The 20,122-nt window shown below is 45.3% G+C and overlaps 1 protein-coding gene across 2 annotated transcripts in view; it reads right to left on the reverse strand.

The window, feature by feature from the left end:
* Positions 1–20,122, reverse strand: part of jag2b (jagged canonical Notch ligand 2b) — a 101,314-nt gene that overhangs the window by 7,813 nt on the left and 73,379 nt on the right. For both annotated transcript variants that reach the window (XM_029733402.1, XM_029733403.1), the window contains 10 exons: positions 14,008–14,121; positions 13,646–13,759; positions 12,905–13,018; positions 12,640–12,756; positions 12,156–12,183; positions 11,481–11,566; positions 5,840–5,953; positions 5,524–5,639; positions 5,063–5,338; positions 4,796–4,927 (listed from right to left, as the gene is read on the reverse strand). In XM_029733402.1, the coding sequence (XP_029589262.1) occupies positions 4,796–4,927; positions 5,063–5,338; positions 5,524–5,639; positions 5,840–5,953; positions 11,481–11,566; positions 12,156–12,183; positions 12,640–12,756; positions 12,905–13,018; positions 13,646–13,759; positions 14,008–14,121 (1,211 nt within the window). The remainder of the gene's footprint in view (positions 1–4,795; positions 4,928–5,062; positions 5,339–5,523; positions 5,640–5,839; positions 5,954–11,480; positions 11,567–12,155; positions 12,184–12,639; positions 12,757–12,904; positions 13,019–13,645; positions 13,760–14,007; positions 14,122–20,122) is intronic.

Consider the following 20,122-nt stretch of genomic DNA (forward strand, 5'->3'; position numbering starts at 1 on the left):
GCTTCCTGCATTAATTCAGGGGCTTACCTTTCACTGGGGACAGACATGGACACCCAAATGATGAAACCAGCGGCCAAACAATGGAAGAACGACATATTCTGACATTTCATCAGCGTAATGTGAGTTTTTATTAGTCAGTATAGCAATCTAACGTTATTGATCTCAGTTTCCCTAGCTAATTCTCTGCTTTTTCTACATAAACAAGGCTACAGGCTTCAATGCCATGGTGCACAGTCAGTACACAACGCTCATCTCAATGCAGCAAACGCTGGACAAGCAAGAAGCTTCAAAGATGAAACCTATTTTAAGGGAGTCTGACAAACCTCAAGCTGATTTCCATGACACAAAATATGTAAAAACAAAAATGTGAAGACCTGGGAGACGCTACTGATGAATGTATACAGATGTTAGAATGCCGAGTCATGTTCATATAAATTACTGTAGTTTAAGACCATCCATAGAACGTACTATATGCCAGTTAAACTGAATATCATACACACAGAAATGTAATTCTGCTGGAGGTGTAAAACACAAAAAAGGGGACATATTTGCATATATTATGGTGTTGTGATGGCTGGCTGAATTCTGGCAAAGACTATGTTCTTTTATCTCTGCACGTCTACAGATTGTCCCCGTTTTTGTATGCTTGGAAATGTTGATACTGGAGACTGTTATCAGAAGAAAGTGTAACCTACCATTCATAGCGACTAAGAAATGCTTTGCCATTAAGTGTAAGGTTGGTTATCCTCTCACAATGTCACAATGGATGGCAGAAATGTCAAGTTATTTATCACTAGCTTTGATTGATTACAAGATTAAGGGTATACTGTGCAACTTTCATAAGGTCTAAATGCTTTATATGGAATACTGTACAACAAAAGGAGAATGTATTGAAAACATGCCCATGTCAGGGAAGACTGCTATTTAGGCAATCCCTAGCTGCTGGGCTGCTCAGTCCTGGCTCTGGGGGTCTGCTGTACTGATGGTAGTCACTCTGGCCTTGGCCTAACACACCTGAAACCAATAATTAATGTTTCACTAATATCCTAAAGCTAAGTGGGGTGGGGCGCTGCAGGGCCGTGGACCCCTAGGGGCAGGATGGGGTGACCCAGCTATAGTGTATGCAATTAAAAAGTGCTTTACAGTATTATTAAGGCCTATGATATGAATTATATGGAGGATATACTGTTTGTGTGTGTTAATGTGTAGGTGAATGTGTGTTTTTATTAAACTTATGATTTCCAAACCCTTCCCTTGATACAGCCCGAAAAAAGATGAGAAGGAAGTTGTGTTGGGGAGATTCTCAAGTTATTGACTAGACTGGTGAGGGTCGGCGTGCAGGTGGCTCAGGTTGGCTGAAATTTGATATAGAGGATGTCAAAGACAATCAAAAGTTATGTCTTTGTACCTTATTTGTAAGAGCTGTTCACTTGTGATGCAATTGGTTAAAAGGAGCAACACAATATTGATTACTGAATTATCATTACACATATATAAAAAATTTTTTTTAACCTTTATTTAACCAGGTAAGCTAGTTGAGAACAAGTTCTCATTTACAACTGCAACCTGGCCAAGATAAAGCAAAGCAGTGCAACAGAAACAACAGTTACACATGGAATAAACAAGCATACAGTCAATAACACAATAGAAGAAAAAAAATCTATATACAGTGTGTGCAAATGGGAGGTGGTGGTTAAGGCAATAAATAGGCCATAGTAGCAAAGTATTTACAATTTAGCAGATTGTGTGTAAGTAGTGATACTGGTGTGCAAAAGAGCAGCAAAGTAAATAAAAACAATATGGGGGATGAGGTAGGTAGATTGGGTGGGCTATTTACAGATGGACTATGTACAGCTGCAGCGATCGGTTAGCTGCTCAAATAGCTGATGTTTAAAGTTAGTGAGGGAAATGTCTCCAGCTTCAGCGATTTTTGCAATTCGTTCCAGTCACTGGCAGCAGAGAACTGGAAGAAAAGGCGGCCAAAGGAGGTGTTGGCTTTGGGGATGACCAGCGAGATATAACTGCTGGAGTGCATGCTACAGGTGGGTGTTGTTATTGTGACCAGTGAGCTGAGATAAGGCGGAGCTTTACCTAGCATAGACTTAGATGACCTGGAGCCAGTGGGTCTTGCGACAAATATGTAGCGAGGGCCAGCCGACTAGAGCATACAGGTTGCAGTAGTGGGTGGTATAAGGAACTTTGGTAACAAAACGGATGGCACTGTGATAGACTACACCCAATTTGCTGAGTAGAGTATTGGAAGCTATTTTGTAGATGACATCGCCAAAGTCGAAGATCAGTAGGATAGTCCGTTTTACTAGGGTAAGTTTGGCGGTGTGAGTGAAGGAGGCATTGTTGCGAAATAGAAAGCCGATTCTAGATTTGATTTGGGATTGGAGATGTTTGATACGAGTCTGGAAGGAGAGTTTACAGTCTAGCCAGACACCTAGGTATTTGTAGTCGTCCACGTATTCTAGGTCAGAACCGTCCAGAGTAGTGATACTAGTCGGGCGGGCGGGTGCAGGCAGCGAACGGTTGAAAAGCATGCATTTGGTTTTACTAGCGTTTAAGAGCAGTTGGAGGCCACGGAAGGAGTGTTGTATGGCACTGAAGCTCAATTGGAGGTTAGTCAACAGTGTCCAAAGAAGGGCCAGATGTATACAGAATGGTGTCGTCTGCGTAGAGGTGGATCAGGGAATCACACGCAGCAAGAGCGACATCGTTGATATATACAGAGAAAAGAGTCGGCCCGAGAATTGAACCCTGTGGTACCCTGTCCGGACAACAGGCCCTTTGATTTGACACAGTGAACTGTCTGAGAAGTAGTTGGTAAACCAATCGAGGCAGTCATTTGAGAAACCAAGGCTATTGAGTCTGCCGATAAGAATACGGTGATTGACAGAGTCGAAAGCCTTGGCCAGGTTGATGAAGACAGTACTGTCTTTTATCGATGGCGGTAATGATATCGTTTAGTACCTTGAGCGTGGCTGAGGTGCACCCATGACCAGCTCGGAAACCGGATTGTACAGCGGAGAAGGTACGGTGGGATTCTAAATGGTCAGTGATCTGTTTATTAAACTTCGCTTTTGAAGACTTTAGAAAGGCAGGGCAGGATGGCTATAGGTCTATAACAGCTTGGGTCTAGAGTGTCACCCCTTTGAAGAGGGGGATAACCGCAGCAGTTTTCCCAATCTTTAGGGATCTCGGACGATACGAAAGAGGTTGAACAGACTGGTATTAGGGGTTGCAAGAATGCCGGAGGATAATTTTAGAAAGAGAGGGTCCAGATTATCTAGCCCAGCTGATTTGTACGGGTCCAGGTTTTGCAGCTCTTTCAGAACATCAGCTATCTGGATTTGGGTGACGGAGAAACTGGGGAGGCTCAGGAAAGTAGCTGCGGGGGTTGGGGTAGCCAGGAGGAAAACATGGCCAGCCGTAGAGAAATGCTTATTGAAATTTTCGATTATCATGGATTTATCGGTGGTGACCGTGTTACCTAGCCTCAGTGCAGTGGGCAGTGTCCCAAAACTTTTTGGAGTTAGAGCTACAGGACGCAAATTTGTTTGAAAAAGCTAGCCTTCGCTTTCCTAACTAACTGTGTGTATTGGTTCCTGACTTCCCTGAACAGTTGCATATCACGGGGACTATTCAATGCTATTGCAGTCCGCCACAGGATGTTTTTGTGCTGGTTAAGGGCAGTCAGGTCTGGAGTGAACCAAGGGATACATCTGTCCTTAGTTCTCCATTTTTTGAAAGGGGCATGCTAATTTAAGATGGTGAGGAAATTACTTTTAAAGAACGACCAGGCATCCTCGACTGACGGGGTGAGGTCAATATCCTTCCAAGATGAAATGTATGAATGCATTCACTACTGTAAGTCGCTCTGGATAGGAGCGTCTGCTAAATGACTAAAATGTAATGTAAAAATGTAAGATACCCGGGCCAGGTCGATTAGAAAGGCCTGCTCGCAGAAGTGTTTTAGGGAGCGTTTGACAGTGATGAGGGGTGGTCGTTTGACCGCGGACCCATAGCGGATACAGGCAATGAGGCAGTGATCGCTGAGATCCTGATTGAAAACAGTAGCGGTGTATTTGGAGGGCAAGTTGGTCAGGATAATATCTATGAGGGTGCACATGTTTACAGATTTAGGGTTGTACCTGGTGGTTTCCTTGATAATTTGTGTGAAATTGAGGGCATCTAGCTTATATTGTAGGACTGCTGGGGTGTTAAGCATATCCCAGTTTAGGTCACCTAACAGAATTAACTCGGAAGATAGATGGGGGGCAATCAATTCACATATAGTGTCCAGGGCACAGCTGGGAGCTGAGGGGGGTCTATAACAGGCGGCAACAGTGAGAGACTTATTTCTTGAGAGATTCATTTTTAAAGTTAGAAGCTCGAACTGTTTGGGCATAGACCTGGAAAGTATGACAGAACTTTGCAAGCCACCTCTGCTATCGCTCATATTTAATAATGGTCTCTCATCTAGCTTGATGACTGTGGCATTTTTGCTTACTTTTTGTTGTTCTAAATATAGACGGCTAGAAGGGCCATGCATCATAATAGATTGCGTAGAAATTCAGGAAATGAGCATTAGATGCCCCAAAAATTGGGAGGACCACCAGACCTCCCAACTATAGTTGCACCCCTGCATGAATCTTCTATTGACATCAACGCATGATTTACCAGAATGTCGGAAAAGCACGACAACCTGCAGTTAGGATTCGTCCCTAATGGCGGAAGTCCCAGAGATTAGGAATTGATTTCGATTGGCTAGCCAGAGGAGCGGACTTACTATGGCAACTTCCACAGCATCCTGATTGGTGTAGGAGAGGTCACATAGCACAAGGAGGGCGTGGTCTTTGGCCAGGGATCGGGTAGCAGGCAGGTACCTCAGCTCTGAACAGATGTTCTCCACCGTCGTGCCCTGGAGATTACACACAGATACACAATTTGTGAATGTAGGAGGACAGCAACATGCACCACAGGGCTCCCTATAAAGCTGGTACTTCCATTCTATTTGATATCAAACATCGGTGTGTACAAAGCTAAAGACACTCACCACTGGCACTTTGGCCCGGTTGAAGATGAGTGTGATGCGGGCACAGCTGTTGTCCAGGTGCCCACTGTTGGGCTGGCACTTGGTGTGGTCGTGGGGTGCGGGCTCACCACTGCCCAAGGAGGACGAGCACACCCCCCAACGGTGGCAGGGGGGTGAGAAGCAGGCGAGGTAGCTGTGCTCCTGGCACTCGCGCCCACCTGGGCCTGCCTGGGCACATTCCTCACCCGTTGACTTTGGCGACCCTGGGAGAAGGCACAGCCGCCGCCCGCAGAGCACCTGTGGGGGTCAAAGGTCAGAGGGAGGGGTCAACCACAAGCTGTGGACCAATAAGAGGCCCTGTTTCAGTGTTGTACACTCCAGGAATTGAAGTCCCAATTAGTTTAATTTATTAGGAGTGAGTGTGTGGTGTGTGCGTGAGCGCAATGTGCATGTGTGAATTAGGTGCGAGTGTGTACACTCACCTTGGTACACTCCACTTTTCCATCGACACAGTGGCAGTTGTTGCACTCCTCTTCCCAGCGACTGCCATGAAGGAACTGCAGGCCGGCATAGTGGCAGCTCTTCCCGATACCAATAACTACAAACGCGCACATACACACAGTAACACACTGCTGTCAATCAACTGAAAACTCAGAGGCCAAGGTCAATTGTGTCTAGGCAGACAGTAAGAGCATGTTGCCATGACAAGACATGAAGGCCTTGATTCTCTAATGAAGTGACTCATCCTTGTGTGCGCATGTGTGTGCGCGCGCGTCACGAGGGGGGAGTGAGACTCACACTCTTGGCACTGTGGGCCCGTTCGCCCCAGTGGGCAGACGCAGCGGAAGCCGTTGATCTCATCCACGCAGGTGGCGCCGTACGCACAGGGAGACGACTGGCACTCATCTATATCTGAACGAGAAGAGAGATGAGTGGAAGGAAGATTATTATTATTATAAAATAAGTGTTTCTTTTTTGTATTTTACCCCCCCTTTCCTCCCCAATTCTGTGATATGCAATTGTGATCCAATTACGATCTTGTATCATCTCTGCAACTCCCCAACGGGCTCAGGAGAGGTGAAGATCGAGTTATTTGTCCTCCAAAACATGACCAGCAAAACAGGGCTTCTTAACACTCGTCCGCTAAACCCGGAAGCCAGCTGCACCAATGTGTCGGAGGAAACACCATTCAACTGATGACCGAAGTCAGCCTGCAGGCGCCCGGCCTGCCACAAGGAGTCACTAGAGCACGATGAACCAAGTAAAGCCTCCCCGGCCAAACCCTCCACTAACCCGGACAAAGCTGTGCCAATTGTGGGCCTCCCTATGGGACTCCCAGTCACGGCCGGGTGTGACAACCTGGGATCGAACCCGGGTCTGTAGTGACACCTCAAGCACTGCCTTAGACCACTGCACCACTAAGGAGGCTTTACAGACGTGTTTTTATGCTTTCTTAGATAGGCATGAAACAGATGGGGAGAAGGAGGATGGAGACCATTTAACCCCGGTATCCGGTGGGGAGGCATGTATATATGTGCTTGCCGGGAGTGTTACCCACTCGACTCTGAACACACTATGTGAGATTGTACCTTAGTTGCACAAATTTTCTATCAAACGTTTCGTGTTGGTTTGAAGTACTTGGTTAACCCACGTGTTAAAAGATGCTAGAACAAGGAGCAGAACAGGAACGAGTAGCTCCACCCCTCTCTTTGCAAGTTATGAGCCGAATTTCCCGTCTGATAAAAATTTCAGAAGAACACCTACAAAATCATAATTTGTCCAAATAACCTGTGACGAAAAACACAAACACCGGAACTACTGCTGCTAGTTCTTGCATTCAATTCCATGGTAGTAAACTCAACAAAAAAGAAACGTCCTCTCACTGTCAACTGTGTTTGTTTTCAGCAAACTTAACATGTAAATATTTGTATGAACATAAGATTCAACAACAGACAATCTGAACAAGTTCCACAGACAAGTAACTAACAAATGGAATAATGTGTCCCTGAACAGGGGGGGGGGGGGTCAAAATCAAAACTAAGTCAGTATCTGGTGTGGCCACCAGCTCCTCATGGACTGCACCAGATATAACAGTTCTTGCGGTGAGATGTTACCCCACTCTTCCACCAAGGCACCTGCAAGTTCCTGGACATCTCTGGGATCAGGGCTCTTCGCTGGCCATGGCAGAACACTGACATTCCTGTCTTGTACAAAATCGCGCACAGAACAAGCAGTATCGCTGGTGGCATTGTCATGCTGGAGGGTCATGTCAGGATGAGCCTGCAGGAAGGGTACCACATGAGGGAGGAGGATGTCTTCCCTGTAACGCACAGCGTTGAGATTGCTTGCAATGACAAGCTCAATCCGATGATGCTGTGACACACCACCCCAGACCATGACAGACCCTCCACATCGATCCCACTCAAGAGTACAGGCCTCGGTGTAACGCTCATTCCTTCGATGATAAATACGAATCCGACCATCACCCATGGTGAGACAAAACCGCGACTCGTCAGTGAAGAGCACTTTTGCCAGTCCTGTCTGGTCCAGCGACGGTGGGTGTGTGCCCATAGGGGACGTTGTTGCCGATGATGTCTGGTGAGGACCTGCCTTACAACAGGCCTACAAGTCCTCAGTCAAGCTTCTCTCAGCCTATTGTGGACAGTCTGAGCACTGATGGAGGGATTGTGTGTTCCAAGTGTAACTCGGTCAGTTGTTGCCATCCTGTACCTGTAACGCGGGTGTGATGTTCGGATGTACCGATCCTGTGCAGGTGTTGTTACACGTGGTCTGCCACTGCGAGGACGATCAGCTGTCCTTCCTATCTCCCTGTAGTGCTGTCTTAGGCGTCTCACAGTATAGACATTGCAATTTATTGCCCTGGCCACATCTGCAGTCCTCATGCCTCCTTGCAGCATGCCTAAGGCACGTTCACACAGATGAGCAGGGACCCTGGGCATCTTTCTTTTGGTGTTTTTCCAGAGTCAGTAGAAAGGTGTGTCCTTTAGTGTCCTAAGTTTTCATAACTGTGACCTCAATTGCCTACCGTCTGTAAGCTGTTAGTGTCTTAATGACCGTTCCACAGGTGCATGTTCATTAATTGTTTATGGTTCATTGAACAAGCATGGGAAACAGTGTTTAAACCCTTTACAATGAAGATCTATGAAGTGATTTGGATTTTTATGATTTACCTTTGAAAGACAAGGTCCTGAAAAAGTGAAGTTTCTTTTTTTGCCGAGTTTAGTTCTGTTTACATAGGTCTGTCCATAAGAGATTAGTGCTGACAAGAATTCGACATTGTTTTGACGTTGGCCGATTTTAGGTGGCTACGTATCATTGAGACAAGGCACTTTTAAAGGATGGTTAAAAGGGGGCTGAAATAAATCTAATCATTTTATTTGTCACATACAGTTGAAGTCGTAAGTTTACATACACTTAGGTTGGAATCATTAAAACTCGTTTTTCAACCACTCCAATTTCTTGTTAACAAACTATAGTTTTGCAAGTTGGTCAGGACATCTACTTTGTGCATGACAAGTCATTTTTCCAACAATTGTTTACAGAGATTATTTCACTGTATCACAATTCCAGTGGGTCAGAAGTTTACATACACTAAGTTGACTGTGCCTTTAAACAGCTTGGAAAATTCCAGAAAATGATGTCATGGCTTTAGAAGCTTCTGATAGGCTAATTGACATTTGAGTCAATTGGAGGTGTACCTGTGGATGTATTTCAAGGCCTACCTTCAAACTCAGTGCCTCTTTCCTTGACATCATGGGAAAATCCAAAGAAATCAGCCAAGACATCCAAAATTGTAGACCTCCACAAGTCTGGTTCATCCTTGGGAGCAATTTCCAAATGCCTGAAGGTACCACGTTCATCTATACAAACAATAGTACGCAAGTATAAACACCATGGGAACAGGTAGCCGTCATACTGCTCAGGAAGGAGACGCGTTCTGTCTCCTAGAGATGAACGTACTTTGGTGTGAAAAGTGCAAATCAATCCCAGAACAACAGCAAAGGACCTTGTGAAAATGCTGGAGGAAACAGGTACAAAAGTATCTATATGCACAGTAAAACGAGTCCAATATCGACATAACCTGAAAGGCCGCTCAGCAAGGAAGAAGCCACTGCTCCAAAACCGCCATAAAAAAAGCCCGACTACGGTTTGCAACTGCACATGGGGACAAAGATCGTACTTTTTGGAGAAATGTCCTCTGGTCTGATGAAACAAAAATAGAACCGTTTGGCCATAATGACCATCGTTATGTTTGGAGGAAAAAGGGGGGCGCTTGCAAGCCGAAGAACAGCATCCCAACCGTGAAGCACGGGGGTGGCAGCATCATGTAGTGGGGGTGCTTTGCGGCAGGAGGGACTGGTGCACTTCACAAAATAGATGCATCATGAAGAAAGAAAATGATGTGGCTATATTGAAGCAACATCAAGACATCAGTCAGGAAGTTAAAGCTTGGTCGCAAATGGGTCTTCCAAATGGACAAATACCCCAAGCATACTCCCAAAGTTGTGGCAAAATGGCTTAAGGACAACAAAGTCAAGGTATTGGAGTGGCCATCACAAAGCCCTGACCTCAATCCTATAGAAAATGTTTGGGCAGAACTGAAAAAGCATGTGCGAGCAAGGAGGCCTACAAACCTGACTCGGTTACACCAGCTCTGTCAGGAGGAATGGGCCAAAATTCACCCAACTTACTGTGGAAACCTTGTGGAAGGCTACCCAAAACATTTGACCCAAGTTAAAGGCAATGCTACCAAATACTAATTCAGTGCATGTAAACTTCTGACCCACTGAGAATGTGATGAAAGAAATAATCACTACTATTATTGTGACTTTTCACATTCTTAAAATAAAGTGGTGATCCTAACTGACCTAAGACGGGGAATTTTTACTAGGATTAAATGTCAGGAATTGTGAAAAACTGAGTTTAAATGTATTTGGCTAAGGTGTATGTAAACTTCTGACTTCAACTGTACATGTGATTAGCAGATGTTATTGCGGGTGTAGTGAAATGCATGTGTTTCTAGCTCCAACAGTGCAGTAATACCTAACAATTTCACAACAATACACACAAATCTAAAGTAAAGGAATTAAGAATATATAAATATTTGGGTGAGCAATGAGTGTCATTTTTCTGGCTTGGTCATTATGAAATTCAAAGGCCATGACTGAAGCCAAATTAAAGTTGTGTTGGGGGGGGGGTGTTTTAACGTGGGGATCTCTTGGGTGCGTGTTTGGATGTGGCATGCGTTTGTTCATTCACTCTGCCAAAACAGTACACAGTCATTCACCATTCTAGATAGCTTGACAGTTTAACCAAGTCTTGAGTCTTAAAGTCGCATTGGCTAGCTTCATTCGCCAATTAGCTTCAGCTGGCTGCAGTTCGACCATGGCAAAGTTGGTTTGATATTGGAAAGCCAATCTCTGAGGCTAGTTAGGGACAGTCAATAAATTACACAATGTAAATGGGACAATAATTACATGTTGGAAATCTTTAAGTTGTCTCATTAAAGGCTTAAGTCATTGAAATTTGGAGCTATTGACTTTAAAATATTGTCCCATGTACATGGGGTAATTGACTGATGGTCCCCAACTAGCCCCATAGGGATATCGAATGTCAAACCAAATTGACCATGGGCATTACCATTAAATCGAATTGATGATCATTTGGGACCCATCAGCTGTGGGCAGGATTAAAATAAACCCAACCAAAGGAAAAATGTTACAGTACCCTTCATTCAATGATATACAATGTTTTCCTATCATCTCGTAAATCTGACTTTATGACCAAAATTTCCCTACTTACACTTTGTAGTCAATTTTGACACTATAATAAATGTTTGACTCATATTTATGCCACATTGGCAGTTTTCAAAACAAGAAGATGCTTTTTAGGGGCAGTCGCTCTTTAACGCTGTCTAAATTCGAACAGTTTCTTGATTATTTGGATGTCCAATAAGCCACAATGTTAGAAGAGTATCTGATCTTTCGCCTAGCCAGTGTGAGAAAGACCGTGTGTAAAAGTCTGAATGAAAGACAACCGCTAGCCATCTGACAAAGGCGAGAGAGGAATTTCAGGGTCACTGAATAATTAATCTACTCAGTTTATGTGCGTGCGTGCCTGAAAGACAGAGAGAAAGATAGTTTGTGTGTGTGTGAGAGTATGCATGTGTGCATGCCGAGGGAGGGAAAGAGGAAGGATGACCTCTACTCCCCTATAGGTCAAAAGGACGTGACGCCCACCTTTCCTATGCCCCCTGTTCTTTCTGTCGTTGTCATGGTTACGTTTGTGGTGTCCGACAGCTCGGGTAGTTGATGCATTAGAGTGTGTGAGAGTCAAAGGCCTGCTACACTGGACATTTCAATGAGCATAAGCAGCGTGTTCGCTCCAAGATGTTTTGGATAACCCTATTGTGACTTACTGATACGACAGTCCGGTCCGGCGAACCCGGGGGCACACTCGCATCGAAACCAGTTGACACCGTCCACACAGATACCACCGTTGTAGCTGTAAAAAAATGAGGGAAAAAAGAGGGAAGAGAAAGTGAGAGAACAGTGAGCGTGAGGTTAGATAGGCCAAAACAGAGCGCACCCGTCTTGACTCATTTCACACATGACAGCAAAGAGGGGAGAGAGTGTGAGTGTGTGTTGGGTTCCAAGTCACAAAGGCTAAATTCTGCCCATCAATACACACCTTTCAAATGCTAATATCTACCCCTTCACTCCTCCCGATTTCACCCCTCCCTCCCACTCTTGTGCTCCATAGGTCAGCAGTGAAGAATGGAGGGGAAGGCAGGTGAAGAGAAGGGGAAGAGAGGTTGCTCCCCCGTTGTCCCTCTATGGGGGAGGTGGGGGGACTCATTTAAGGCCTCCAGAGCCTCCATTGTCCCCTCCCGTTCATTTAAAACCAACGCTGGGTTTCGGATTAAGGAACATCTTTCCTGTATTTTACGAGCTCCCCACCCCACCATGGGTGAGGGGGTGTTGAGACAATTCATGGTGGTTGTTGTACAGCAAAGGGGAGGGTCAAAACAGAGAAAAGGCATGACACCACACCAGTCTTGACACGGGGGGAGGAGAGGAGGAAATGCACGTACCAGGGGTGAGGGTTACAGTCGTTGGTGTCTGTAGAGAAAAATACAAAATAAAGCCATAAGTGAAAACAATGCTTTAAAAAATATATCTAAAATAAAAAAATTTATATGAATCTGAAATGGCAAAATCTTTAAGTTGCATAAGTGCATTCGAGTCGCAACGGGGCCCTTGAAATAGACATATCTACATGGACTTGTGCAGGATTAAGATTGAGGCGCTGAGAAAAACTGTTTCTCTGGGTTTTGTTTATCTTGAAGTGTACACTCGATCACTACTTCAAACAATTCGAAAAGCATTGTATTGGTGGATGCATGGGATAGAGGGTGTTTCTACCATATTTCTTATACCAGCAATTTCCTTTCAAATAAGTGAAGACGTCCACACTTTGGGAGGAAAGAGATAATTTGGACGTAGCCTCTATGTGCGACACTGGTGGAAGCAGTGGGATACACTGGTAGCAGCGGTGGAATCTAAGCCACGACTTACTTTGGGCGCAGGTGGGTCCCTCCCAGCCCTCTTTGCAGATGCAGGTGAAGGCGTCGCCGCCTCCCACACAGGTGCCTCCGTTGGAGCAGGGGCTGGACGCACACATGCTGTTCTTGGCTGGAGTGGAAGGGACAAAAAAAGATATAAAGTGGTGAGACACGATATGATACAGACAGAATACATTGAATCGAAAGAGACGAGACGTACGGGGATACAAACAGAGAGCTATTCAAATAATGCTTAAAAGCACACACACCCCCCTCACCTGTGTTACAGGTACTGCCGCCCCTCCCAGGGGGGCAGGCACAGCGGAAAGCGTCCCCGTGGTCATAGCAGGTGCCCCCGTTACTGCAAGTGTTGGCGTCACACTGACTCTCACCTGTGTGCACACATTTTAGATGTCATACCGAAGATGCTTAGACCCAATAGACCTTGGTCTGTCCAATTTAAATTATGCAATTAATTTCATCACACGCATCTGATTAGCACACACGCAGACACTGCAGGGCTTGACATTACCTTTTTTTAGCCACTTGTCCTTCAGACAAGTAGGACAGATTTTTTACTTGTCCAAAAGCTCAAGTTATTTGTCCCCCCCCCCCCCGCCCCCAAAAAGGTTTTACACCATGGGCCAAAAAGGTGATTGAGAATTGTATTGTGTGATTAGGGTAGCAAAATTACAGTAATTTTGGCAAAATTCAAATTTCCTACTTATTCTCTCCTGAATCTTCCAACCGGGAGTTCTTGAAAAGGTGTGGATTTTGGAAAGATTCTCAGAATTTTGCAACCCTATGTATGATGCTAGGAACCACTTCATAAAATAATATCTGGATGACACTTGAATCCGCTTTCATTCAGAGTAGCCTAATTGTTTGATATATCGATTTTCTTTCTTCTTGTCCATTCGGACAACAAATCTATAATCTGCTTATTTATTTATTTAATTTTTTTACTTGCCCTGGGCAAGCGGACAAGCGTTAATGTCGAGCCCTGCACACACACTTACGGGAGTGGCAGGTCTTGCCCTTCCAGTTGTTGGTACACTCGCAGTAGAAGTCGTTGACCAGATCCACACAGAAGCCACCATTCTTACACGGGTTACGGTTGCACTCGTTCACATCTGAGGAGGATGGAAGGGAAAATAAATATTTATGGCTGTGTTATGAGGTGGAAGAGAATGGGAGGGAAAGGAAGATGGAGAAAGAGAAAGGGGAGGAAGAGCAGTATGGCGAAGAGGAGAAAGACGAGGAGGATGAGAAGATAGAGTAGGAGAAGAACGACAAGAACGACAGGGGAAAAAGGGCAGGAAGAGAAAGAAATTGGAGCAGGAGGATAGAAAAAGGAGGAGTAAGAGGAGAGCCAACTTACTGAGGTCACAGAGCCGGCCCTCCCATCCATCGGGACAGAAGCACTGGAAGGAGTTGACCCCATCGATGCAGGTGCCTCCGTTCCGACACGGGCTACTCACACAGTCATTCACATCTAAAATCGAAAAATATGCATTCTATTTTTTTTGCCTTTATTTATCCAGGAAGTCCCATTGAGGTCAGAACAGGGATTATCAAACTATTTGGGCCTGGGACCCCTTTTGTTATAGCAAATTCATCAGGTACCTCAGAGCATGGCGAGACAATTTAGCAGTTTTAAAGCTTAAATTGCAGTGCATTTACGCTGAAAATAACATTTTTAGGGCATACAAGTACTGAATTGAAAACTGAATCAATGATGAGAGTACTGTGGATCCCTGTGAGCCTCCCAGGCCCTGTTGTGCATCTAAGGGTAGCATATATTGTAGATTATCTATATTACACTGCAAAGTTTGCACCCTCAACTTATTTCACAAAACGCTTGGCCAAATCTGTAGTTCCTTGCAATATTTATTGAAACAAAATAATTACATGGGAAAAAAATTGATCTGGCAGCGGACCCCTTGCAGTACCGCCCCAAACCCCTGGGGTTCCTCACATCCCGGTTTGGGAACCACTGGGTCAGCAGACCTCTTTTACAAGGGAGACATGTCCCAATAACATCTGTTTTGTCGTGAAGTGTGCACTCATTCACTACTTCCCACAAATCTAAAAGCATTGGATTAGTGGATGCATGGGCTAGTGGGAGTTTCCACCATATTTCTTAGTCTATACTAGTTCTCTTGCAAATCAGTGAAGGGAATTTAACAAAAACACTTTGGTAAGAAGGAAAGATAATTAGGACATAGCCCTAGACTAGAGTGGTTGCCACCCCCACTGAATGAGATCCTCAGGAAGCGATGTTTAAATCGGAGAACTTCTACCCAGACTGAGGTACCCAGTTAGGTGGGCTGTCAGACAGGCAGAGAGACAGTGTCCAGCTGGAAAAACTGGTTGCATTATTATAAGACATTGTAATTTTATGCCATCATGGTCAGGTTGTATACCGGATGTATAAGGACGTTAACAGCTTTTTTAGCGACCAGAAAAATTGCTGTAATTTAAAAAAAAAATTGTGGCTAGATATTTTTATTTATTTCACCTTTATTTAACCAGGTAGGCTAGTTGAGAACAAGTTCTCATTTACAACTGCGACCTGGCCAAGATAAAGCAAAGCAGTGCAACAAACAGTTACACATGGAATAAACAAAACAGTCAATAATACAGTAGAAAAAGTCTATATTCAGTGTGTGCAAATTAGGTAGGATAACAGAGGTAAGGCAATAAATAGGCCATAGTGGCGAAATAATTACAATATAGCAATTAAACACTGGAGTGATACATGTGCAGAAGATGAGTGTACAAGTAGAGATACTGGGGTGCAAAGGAGCAAGATAAATACAGTATGGGGATGAGGTAGTTGGATGGGCTATTTACAGGTGCAGTATCTGTGAGCTACTGACAGCTGGTGCTTGAAGTTAGTGAGGGAGATATGAGTCTCCATCAGTGAAATTTTGCAGTTTGTTCCAGTCATTGGCAGCAGAGAACTGGAAGGAAAGGCGGCCGAAGGAGGAATTGGCTTTGGGGGTGACCAGTGAAATATACCTGCTGGAGAGCGTGCTACGGGTGGGTGGGTGCTGCTATGGTGACCAATGAGCTGAGATAAGGCGGGGCTTTATCTAGCAAAGACTTAGATGACCTGGCGCCAGTGGGTTAGGCAACGAATATGAAGCGAGGGCCAGCCAACGAGAGCATACAGGTCGCAGTGGTGGGTAGTATATGGGGTTTTGGTGACAGAACGGATGGCACTGTGATAGACTGCATCCAATTCGCTGAGTAGAGTGTTGGAGGCTATTTTGTAAATGACATTGTCAAAGTCAGGGATCGGTAGGATAGTCAGTTTGACGAGGGTATGTTTGGCAGCATGAGTGAAGGATGCTTTGTTGCGAAATAGGAAGCTGATTCTAGATTGTAGATGCTTAATGTGAGTCTGGAAGGAGAGTTTACAGTCTCTAATCAAAATCAAATCAAATGTATTTGTCACAAACACATGGTTAGCAGGTGTTAATGCAAGTGTAGCGAAATGCTTGTGCTTCTAGTTCCGATCATGCAGTAATATCTAACAAGTAAGCTACCAATTCCACAACAACTACCTTGTACACACAAGTGTAAAGGAATGAATATGAATATGTACATAAAAATATATAAATGAGTGATGGCCGAACGGCATAGGCAAGATTTAGTAGATGGTATGGAGTACAGCATATACATATGAGTATTGTAGGTTATGAAAACATTATATAAAGTGGCATTGTTTAAAGTGGTTAGTGATACATCTAATTACATCAAGATGGCAAGATGCAGTAGATGGTATAGCGTACAGTATATACATATGAAATCAATAATGTAGGTTATGTAAACATTATCTAATATAAGTAATATAAAGTGGCAAGTGATAAATTGATTACATCAATTTTCCCATTATTAAAGTGGCTTGAGTTGAGTCAGTATGTTGGCAGCAGCCACTCAATGTTAGTGATGGCTGTTTAACAGTCTGATGGCCTTGATAGAAGCTGTTTTTCAGTCTTTCGGTTCAAGCTTTGATGCACCTGTACTGACCTCGCCTTCTGGATGTTAGTAGGGTGAACAGGCAGTGGCTCGGGTGGTTGCTGTCCTTGATGATCTTTTTGGCCTTCCTGTTACATCGGGTGGTGTAGGTGTCCTGGAGGGCAGGTAGTTTGCATCCGGTGATATGTTGTGCAGACCTCACTACCCTCTGGAGAGCCTTCCGGTTATGGGCGGAGCAGCTGCCGTACCAGGCGGTGATACAGCCCGACAGGATGCTCTCGATTGTGCATCTGTAAAAGTTTGAGTGTTTTTGGTGACGAGCTGAATTTCTTCAGCCTCCTGAGGTTGAAGAGGCGCTGCTGCGCCTTCTTCACCACGCTGTCTGTGGGTGGACCATTTCAGTTTGTCCGTGATGTGTATGCCGAGGAACTTAAAACTCTCCACTACTGTCCCGTCAATGTAGATAGGGGGCTGCTCCTTGTGCTGTTTCCTGAAGTCCACGATCTCTTTCGTTTTGTTGACATTGAGTACGAGGTTATTTTCCTGACACCACACTCCAAGGGCCCTCACCTCCTCCCTGTAGGCCGTCTCGTCATTGTTGGTAATCAAGCCTACCACTGTAGTGTCGTCTGCAAACTTAATGATTGAGTTGGATGCGTGCATGGCCACGCAGTCGTGGGTGAACAGGGAGTACAGGAGAGGGCTGAGAACGCACCCTTGTGGGGACCCAGTGTTGAGGATCAGCGGGGTGGAGATGTTACCTGCCCTCACCACCTGGGGGCGGCCCGTCAGGAAGTCCAGGACCCAGTTGCACAGGGCGGGGTCGAGACCCAGGAACTCGAGCTTAATGACGAGTTGAGGGTACTATGGTGTTAAATGCTGAGCTGTAATCGATGAACAGCATTCTTACATAGGTATTCCTCTTGTCCAGGTGGGTTAGGGCAGTGTGATGACGATTGTGTCGTCTGTGGACCTATTGGGTCAGTAAGCAAATTGGAGTGGGTCTAGGGTGTCAGGTAGGTTGGAGGTGATATGGTCCTTGGCTAGTCTCTCAAAGCACTTCATGATGACGGAAGTGAGTGCTACAGGGCGGTAGTCATTTAGCTCAGTTACCTTAGCTTTCTTGGGAACAGGAACAATGGTGGCCCTCTTGAAGCATGTGGGGACAGCAGACTGGGATAAGGATTGATTGAATATGTCTGTAAACACACCAGCCAGCTGGTCTGCGCATGATCTGAGGACGCGGCCGGGGATGCCATCTGGGCCTGCAGCCTTGCGTGGGTTAACACGTTTAAAATGTTTTACTCACGTTGGCTGCAGTGAAGGAGAGCCCGCAGGTTTTGGTTTTGTTAGTGGCACTGTATTGTCCTCAAAGCGAGCAAAAAACTTGTTTAGTCTGTCTGGGAGCAAGGCATCGTGATTCGCGACTGGGCTGATTTTTCTTTTGTAGTCCGTGATTGACTGTAGACCCTGCCACATACCTCTCGTGTCTGAGCCGTTGAATTGCGACTCCACTTTGTCTCTGTACTGACACTTAGCTTGTTTGATTGCCTTGCGGTGGGAATAGCTACACTGTTTATAGTCGGTCATGTTTCCAGTCACTTTGCCCTGATTTAAAGCAGTGGTTCGCGCGTTCAGTTTTGCGCAAATGCTGCCATCAATCCACGGTTTTTGGTTGGGGAATGTTTTAGACGCTGTTGGTACGACATCACCGATGCACTTAATGAACTCGCACACCGAGTCAGCGTATTCGTCAATGTTGTTGTTCGCAGCAATGCGGAACATATCCCAGTCCACGTGTTTAAAGCAATCTTGAAGCGTCGAATCCGATTGGTGGGACCAGCGTTGAACAGACCTGAGGGCGGGAGCTTCCTGTTTTAGCTTCTGTCTATAGGCTGGGAGCAACAAAATGGAGTCGCGGTCAGCTTTTCCAAAGGGAGGGCGGGGGAGGGTCTTATATGCGTCGCGGAAGTTAGAATAACAATGATCCAGGGTTTTACCTGCCCTGGTAGCACAACCGATATGCTGATAGAATTTGGGGAGCCTTGTTTTCAGATTAGCCTTGTTAAAATCCCCAGCTACAATAAATGCAGCCTCAGGATGTGTGGTTTCCAGTTTACAGAGTCCAATGAAGTTCTTTCAGGGCCGTCGATGTGTCTGCTTTGGGGGGGATATACATGGCTGTGATTATAATCTAAGAGAATTCTCTTGGTAGATAATGCGGTCGGCATTTGATTGTGAGGAATTCTAAGTCAGGTGAACAAAATGACTTAAGTTCCTGTATGTTGTTTTGATCACACCACGTCTCGTTAAACATAAGGCATACACCCCCACCCTTCTTACCAGAGAGATGCTTGTTTCTGTCGGCGCGATGCGTGAAGAAACCAGGTGGCTGTACCGACTCAGATGGCGTGTCTCGAGTGAGCCATGTTTCCGTGAAACAAAGAACGTTACAGTCTCGGATGTCCCTTTGGAATGCTACCCTTGCTCGGATTTCGTCTACCTTGTTGTCAAGAGACTGGACATTGGCGAGTAGTATGCTCGGGAGCGGTGCGCCCGTCTACGGAGCCTGACCGGAAGACCGCTCCGTCTGCGGCACCGTTGTTTTGGCTCGCCGGCTGGGATCCGATCCATTGTCCTGGCCAAACAGAGGATCCGCTTCGGGAAAGTCGTATTTCTGGTCGTAATGTTGGTGAGTTGACGTTGCTCTTATATCCAATAGTTCCTCCCGACTGTATGTAGTAAAACCTAAGATTACCTGGGGTAACAATGTAAGAAATAACACATAAAAAAGCAAAATACTGCATAGTTTCCTAGGAACGCAAAGCGAGGCGGCCATCTTTGTCTGCACATTGTAAAGTCCATGGAGAATAAGAACACCTCCTCCCAGCTGCCCACTGCACTGAGGATAGGAAACTCAGTCACCACCGATAAGCCCACTATAATTGAGAATTTCAATAAGCATTTTTCTACGGCTGGCCATGCTTTCCACCTAACTACCCCTACTGCATTCAACAGCACTGCACCCCCCACAGCTACTCGCCCAAGCCTCCCCCATTTCTCCTTCTCCCAAATCAATTCAGCTGATGTTCTGAAAGAGCTGCAAAATCTGGACCCCTACAAATCAGCTGGGCTTGACAAATCTAGACCCTTTCTTTCTAAAATTATTGCAACCCCTATTACTAGCCTGTTCAACCTCTCTTTCGTGTCGTCTGAGATTCCCATAGATTGGAAAGCAGCTGCTGTCATCCCCCTCTTCAAAGGAGGTGACACTCTTGACCCAAATTGCTACAGACCTATATCCATCTTACCCTGCCTTTCTAAGGTCTTCGAAAGCCAAGTCAACAAACAGATTACCGACCATTTCGAATCCCACCGCACCCTCTCCGCTATGCAATCTGGTTTCAGAGCTGGTCATGGGTGCACCTCAGCCACGCTCAAGGTCCTAAACGACATCGTAACTGCCATCGATAAGAAACAATACTGTGCTGCCATATTCATTGACCTGG

This window comes from Salmo trutta, chromosome 35, assembly GCF_901001165.1.
Source record: "Salmo trutta chromosome 35, fSalTru1.1, whole genome shotgun sequence".
NCBI classification, from domain to species: Eukaryota; Metazoa; Chordata; class Actinopteri; order Salmoniformes; family Salmonidae; genus Salmo; species Salmo trutta.